General features: G+C 50.0%; 1 protein-coding gene across 1 annotated transcript; it reads right to left on the bottom strand.

The window, feature by feature from the left end:
* Positions 1-617: 617 nt before the first annotated feature.
* Positions 618-6815, bottom strand: MRPL47 (mitochondrial ribosomal protein L47). Its single transcript, XM_078869649.1, has 7 exons — positions 6656-6815; positions 6375-6511; positions 5542-5602; positions 4618-4714; positions 3402-3532; positions 2839-2934; positions 618-2300 (listed from the first exon to the last, which is right to left on the bottom strand). The coding sequence occupies exons 1-7, from the start codon at positions 6787-6789 to the stop codon at positions 2153-2155; spliced, it is 804 nt and encodes a 267-aa protein (XP_078725775.1). The 5' UTR covers positions 6790-6815; the 3' UTR covers positions 618-2152.
* Positions 6816-7265: the final 450 nt, after the last annotated feature.

Genomic DNA, 7265 nt, shown 5'->3' with positions numbered 1-7265 from the left:
GCTGGAGTAAAGGTGGAAGCAAGCAGGCGCCTTCCTCTTTAGGACACAATTCACGTTACTTCCCGACCAAACAGACGGGCCAATACCATGACTCAAGAGTTTTACCTTTTGGCGTCATCTGGTCCAACACCAATGGAGACTAGGCTCTAAGAAAAGCTGTCTCGGGTGTGGACCAATCAAATTCAAGGACAGTGATTATCATTATCAAAGTTGTTTCTTTTTGTTTGCATTTTGACTGCTTGTGTTGTAGTTATTGCAAACATGATGCCTTGTATAAAGGTGTCAGTTTTTGTACCAGTTGAAAGGGTAAAAACCTATTACTATAGTTTTACTGACTCGCACATGCAGCATGCGTCGTGTGGTGGCAGCAGCAGCAGGGACAGCGGTGGTGGCTCGGTGGAGTTAAATGTTGACCGTTTTGTAAAGTTATTTTGTTACGTAAAAATGATGGTGCTTAATTGTCGTCGAGAAGCTTACCTTGATGTGATCAAAGTTAACCGAAAGTGGACGCCACACGTTTGACGTGGCAATGCATGTTCCAGTCGTGTACTCTCGGCGAGCGTGGTTGGTTGAGTGTCAGTGAAGTGATTAAACAGATTCCAAACAAAACATTTCAAACGTCGCACCCCCCTTTTATTCCTCAACAATCACGACCACCACCGAGGTGACGACACGAGACGCTACAGTGTCGACAAGAAAATTAAACCCCCCCCCGTTCCACGACGACCGACGTTTCACAGACGCAAGGGAATTGGGCTGCCGGCATCTCTTTTGTGGGACTTCACACGGACGGTGACCAAGAGGTGGATGGTTGTTCAGTGGCTCCAGGTCGGGTAGACGGTCAAGTCCAGCTCGGGTTTTCTACTCTTGAAATCCATGCAGCCAAGGAATCCATAAAAACATGTCCAGCAACAGCCCAGCGGTACCCACTGGTGAAAACAACATTCCCCCACACGTTTCTACGGCCCTTATTCATAGCAAAACAAAAAAAGAGCCACTGCCTAAAATATCACCTTTCATATTATTTATCTATAGGGCTGCGTTATTTGACGGCAACCAAGGGTACGACTTAAGAGTAGATGGTGGGAGACTGTTAGGGCAGATCTTGGATGGTCGTGTGCCTACTGCGCACTGGCGAGGCGCGCTGACGTCAACGGCTTTGGTCATCACTGCCAAATGCAGCGTCACTCCAAATTAATCGATTGCCTCATGTCAACTGCAATATGACAACCGGAGGTGAAGCTTACCACCTCCACCTGAACTGGAGCCACAGGATGCCACCGTGATCGAGAACCAGAGGTTAAGAGAGCACCATCGCCTGTCCACTCAGTTGTTCGGATTCCTCAGTTGCTGGGATTACACCCTGCCGATGATCGTCAGCAGGCCCTGCCAAAGGTGCGAACATTTCGGATTCCTGAAAGTTGCATTTGTGACACTCTCCTGCAGTTACATCGCTCGCTGTGACGGACAGCGGCTGTTGGGGGAAGAAGCACGCAAACGGAGCTTGCGGCAAAACCCGATGCTTTTGTCAAGCGAAATAAAATGTACAACCACACATGACGCCACTGCTGCACAAGTGGGGGGGGCTGTGACTCCACGATTGCTGCATGCCCCTGTACCGTTCGCGTTGCGTTGTAACGTGCACCGATGCCTACTTTATTGAGGGCAATATTGGCACGTAAAATGAAGATTAATTCATTTATCGATGCGGGAGCTGAGCTGACCTTTAGTAGGGAAAGAGGAACACCTGCTGTTTGGAGGCACCGTAGCTGAGGGGGTAGAACAAGTCATGGATGCGGGTTTTTAATCCTTTGGCTCAGATTAGACATCTATGTTTAAGCAATCCCCTCCGCTGCAGTGTCCCTACAACAAGTGGTGCCGTTTGTAGCTTCATCGACAGTACGCCCATCCTTACATGCACGCTGTACCAATCAGCTCGTGAGCGGGCGTTAGGCGGAATGTTAAGTCGCGGGATCCCAAGCGATGGCGACGTCTTGGTGGGGGGGGGAGGGGGTGGAAGACCTTCATCCAGCGGCGGATCGATCACGGGCTGACGGTGATGGGGATTTACCGAGGAGGATCAGGGTCCCATCACGCGGGCGGCGCGAGGGCGTTGCCGGAAACGGGAAAGCACCAGCGACGGCCGCGCCGTTCACTGGCGCCCGCTGCTCTCGGCCACCTCCTTGGCAGCGGCCTCCCGCTCGGCGTAGCGCGGGAACCTCTCCAGGAGCCGCTTTTGCAGCCTGTTGTCGCGCAGACGCTTCATCCTCTTCTCGCGGAGATGCTTCTCGATTCGCAACCTACGACGGGCGTGCACAGGCCCGTGTCGTTAATGAGTATTCCCACTGTCCACAATTCAATTGTACTCTTAGTTTTTTCGGTAAAGTCACGTAGGTAAAAAAATTCAATTAAAATTAATAAAAATAATAATAAATTGACGTTTTGGAGGCAACACAAGTCTCCGTCATCAGGTGGGACCGTCGACACAATTCAATTGTTTTTAGTGACGTTGCGTTGGCAGTGGTGTACAAGCACATGATGATAATCATGGCTGTGCATGTGATGTTATCTCCTTTATAAATAATCGATTCATTTTCATAAACGCAGCTGAAGATGAGTGCCCCTATGAACCTGGCGTGCCTCGCCTGGTTTCCCTGCATCGAGTCCCTACGCCTCCACGTTTACAGGGTTCGAGGCGAAACGAGAGGTAGCCTAAAGACACTCCTCGTCAGCCATGGCATGTGACGTCATCATGAGGGGCAAAACATTTTTTTAACGAGAGCCTATGACGTTACAACGAACTCTAAATGTAAAAAATACAAAATCCTTCATAATCACCTGATGAAGGGCTTGACGAAGGAGGGTGTGTAGAATCTCCTCCTCCTGTGGCGACGATTCATGAACCAGGGAATCGGGTGCTCTTTGAAATTGTACCTGCAACGACAGGCGGCCACATCAAGTCGAGCCACACCCCCCCAAAGCAATACCAGAACACACCACGACCAAAACACACCCACACACCGCCACAAACACTCGGGGCCCATGCCAGTGGTGCAGTGCTGTACAAAAAACAAAGATTGCTCGTACAGCCCTTAACAGAATGTTGGGGAAAGTGTCGTTAGCAAGCACCTACGAAGGCTGCCACGGCACACAAGGCCAACCCCACACCTGAACGCCTTTGTCTTTATTAGTTACACCAGGTACTCATTTAAGGCTGAGTTGATCTAGGGGAGACCCAGGAACAGTTAAAATATTCGTCGCTGTTATGGGTTGCGAGCGGGAATTTAAATAAGGTCGCCGGGCCCATAGCGCAGTGCGCCATTCACTCTACTAGCACTCCCCACACGACTGCAGTGTTGCACACAGACACACGCACGTTATGCACACACGTAGGCACGAACCACGTGGTGTAGCCGAAGACGTTATTGCGCCACTCGCCCGGCCGTGGCAACTCCTGCCCCGTCTGCAGCAGCCGTAGCGCCTTTTCTCTCTCCCGCACAACCCCGTCCACGCGGTCCATCGAGTGCTTGACCTACGGCACGCCGGAGAGGTGGGCGGGGGAGACCGCAAGGTCAGCACCAACCGCGCAATGGAGAGGAAGGCTTCCCCTGACTGTCGGCACGTAACGATGCATCGATTCGTCGATTAAAATATTTTCTACTTTGCGGACCAGACGTCGCCCCAAGGGATCTCAAGAGGATGCGTGACACTGCTCTGTGAAAGATCTAAGTGGATTCTTCATCCCTTGATGTAACGCCGATTGCACTATTGGGATAAATACGGAGTAAATTGATGACAAAATGTATTCCTCTGCTCATACATGCATTAAACTGTGTGTGAGAATCGATTATTTGATTCATATAAGTTGTAATATGTTCAAATGACATGCGCACCCATTAGATATTGATTAAAATTCTTACGCTCATAATAAATGTTTCCAATCATGTGTGTAAGAATGGTGTAATGTTTAGCACACTGAAGTTGCAATCGGTCGCCGGTTCAATTAAATCTACCGGCATCGCAGCTGAAAGAATGTTCTTCAATCACCACCCAGCCCATGTCCACCCAGCAGTTTCTAAAAGGGTACTACTCTGCAGGTCGTAGATCGGCAGGTCGGGTGTGGTGGGGTAAAAGTGTGGGTACTCCCACCGCTCCCAAGATATCTGACCAGCGTCGAATAAAAATATCAAATATAGAGTAAAACCTTGGATTGCGAGTAACTTGATCTGCGAGTGTTTTGCAAGACGAGCAAATTTTTTAAATATCAATTTGATAAACGAGCGAGGTCTTGCAATACGAGTAGTACGTATATGCTTTGTCTGCAGAGCGTCACGTGATCACAACTGATATACGAGTGCTTTGATATACGAGTGCTTTGGATTAGAAATACGTTTCCGGAACGAATTATGCTCGCAATAAAAGGCTTTACTGTACTCTAGAGTGGCTCGAGAGAGAGCTCCCTTTAGTGGGGGCCATTTACCCAGCAATGATTTAAGCAATTGAAGGCCTGCTCCTTCACATTTTATATCATTTTAATAGACGAGCCGATGCATTGTTAAACGCCTACCCGAGTTTCAATGACATTTTGGAGGTGAACGATGCAAACAATTTGGCGACCTTTTTAATGCGCTCGGGGCTGGGCATGGGCACGCTCTGCCGCTTGGCTTCCTGCTCCAGTGTCAAGAGCATGTTGTACTCCTTCAGCAGCACGTACCTGGCGAACACAGCCCCGTTCAATGGCACACGTTAAATAACAACGCCACAGACACGAGGTGACCGGGTGGGTCAGAGTTCAGCGCGGCTGAGCCGCCACCGCCGAGCCTACGTTCGAATACAGGGATGCGCGTAAAACCGTGTTCTTGCGTGCAGTGAGTTGATGGTCTCAACCCTGTCAACAATGACTGCACACAAAACACATGACATTAAATTGGGTTCTGCGCTTAATTTTGCCTAAACTCCAGCTCCAAGAATTAAATATCGGCTTACACGTCACGTGATAAAAATAACTTTTATGGTGTCAGCTTCTCATACAGGCTCCACCACGTTCAGCCGAACCAAGTACATCTGTGCGATTCAAATTTAATGTATTATTCTAATGTTTTTTCCTTCACGTCATGGGAAAAAGGCAGTTACCGTACACTTGAAACTATCATGGTAACCAGTGTCCTGCCCTGTGTCGGGACAGCAGAGTGTAGTGCAGCAACGCCCATTGTAGTGCTGTAAAATCTATGCCTCCGGACACATCTGTGCTCAACGCATTCATCAACTCACATCGAGCAGCGTGGTGCAGTGTTGTCTAATAACCCCCACGACGTGGACGGCGTGAGGTGGCCGTCACCCAGGCACTGAATTGACGAGAGGGTGGTAAGTGTACATTATTTGTGTGCGACCACCAGCCTGCGCTGCGAAACACTTCTTTGGAAGGCTGCCCCGCCTCCTCCTGCACCTATCAAGGTGGGCAGGGCTCCACCGTCTCACTCTGTACAGGTCAGATGAGAGCAAAGGATGTAGTAGTGGTGTGTGCGTGTGTGCAGAACTTGCCACAGCTTGTGCAGATCTTCACTGCTCTTCCCTCTGAGGAGGCGAATGCCCCATGATGACCCTGAGATGAATGACATCAAATGCAAATGCTTGGCAATGCCTTCACAGAACGCCAGCACCACCACAATCAGTGCGCCCGACCAGGGCTTGGTGAGATTTGAACAGGGCCTAAGGGGGCTGTGAAAAGCTCGTGGTGTGACAAGCACCACACCTCCAAAAGATTAGAAAACAAGCTTAAGTTGACACCTTTGTGCATACATTTTCAGAGTTATGTTTTTTTGTTTGCATTATGACTGCAGGTATTGTGGTCTATGCAAACATGACTCCTTGTAAAAAAAGGTGTCAGATAAAAGGGTAAAAAAACAATTATCAAGCTTAAGTTATACACTCCCTAAAGTGGTCACCCGTATAACCTTCACTGCTACTCTCAATGACAGCCCAAAGGGAAACACAAAGACGCTCCGTGTAGCCTTAACAGACTGTTGGGGCAAGTGCTGTTAGCGAGCACCTATGAAGGCTGGAACGGCACACCAGGGGGTGGGTGGCCAGCACCACGCCTCCCCAGTGGCGATGTTTACACACCGCACCAGGTACTCATTCGCGGCCGAGCCGATCTAGGGGAGGCCCATAACCGGTTCAGATAATCGTCACCGGTGTTGGCCGTGAGTGGGAATCGAACTTGGGTTGCCGGGTTCGTAGCGCAGCGCGGTAACCGCTACGCTACCGCTCCCCACCAAAGGAACACGCACAACAACAGCAACAACGATGGAGGGTTTTCCTTCCCATGGAAGACGCCGGCTCGGTCGCCGTGTCGCCCTGCACGGGACACTCACCAGACTTCACCGTCTCCTCCCCCCATCGCTTGGGGTCGTCAAAGAACTCCTCGAGCCCCGCGCGGACCCCGCTCGTGTGAAGGGCGCGCGTCCAGGCCACGCTCGGAACGCCGGGGGTCCCGGAGAGCGGCTCGACCCTGGCGAGGGGTGGCGGGCGGGAGAGAGTCGGCGTCAACCGGGCAGGGCCGTCTAGGCAAACGCGCAGGCTTCGGGCCTCTAAATTATCTTTGTTTATCACCGCCCGCGCGACACGAAACCGCCTCATCGATTCATTGACAGACCTGAAGCAGCCGTGCGACGGGAGAAGGGCCCTGCTGCTAGCGACGGGCGAGGGGGTCGGCCGGTGGGACACGCGGAGGCGGCGGCCCAAGAGGCGCGTTAGCCCCGCAACGTGAGAACACCACGAGGCCGCCATGTTGGGTAAGGTGGTGGGGGGGAGGTGACCCGGATGATGATTATGAAATCGATATTCGAAATTGATAATGCAGAATCGATCATTCTGACTCGATATTCGAAAGCGATAATTCAGCACCGATATTCAGTTTCAAAGACAATGCGATATATATTCTTGGTTCTTTCGGTAAAGTCACGTAGAAGGGAAATAATAAAAGAATATAAATATAAAACAATAAAAAATTCTCACGACGTTTCGACTGCAACACAAGCAATCATCATCAGGGATGATGATGTGGATGATGATGATTGCTTGTGTTGCAGTCGAAACGTCGTGAGAATTTTGTATTTTTATATTTTTATTATTTTATTATTTCCCTTCTACGTGACTTTACCGAAAGAACCAAGAATATGAATCCCTGCAGTCACGAAAGCTTTAAATAAAAAATACAATGTCATATAATTAAGAGCATGTTTGATCGCATTAGGGGCCGTCCA

The sequence above is a fragment of the Lampetra fluviatilis genome, chromosome 28 (assembly GCF_964198595.1).
Source record: "Lampetra fluviatilis chromosome 28, kcLamFluv1.1, whole genome shotgun sequence".
In the NCBI taxonomy this organism is placed as follows: Eukaryota; Metazoa; Chordata; class Hyperoartia; order Petromyzontiformes; family Petromyzontidae; genus Lampetra; species Lampetra fluviatilis.
The sequence above is the reverse complement of the archived record's forward strand: the minus strand, read 5'-3'. Positions and strand labels throughout refer to the sequence as shown.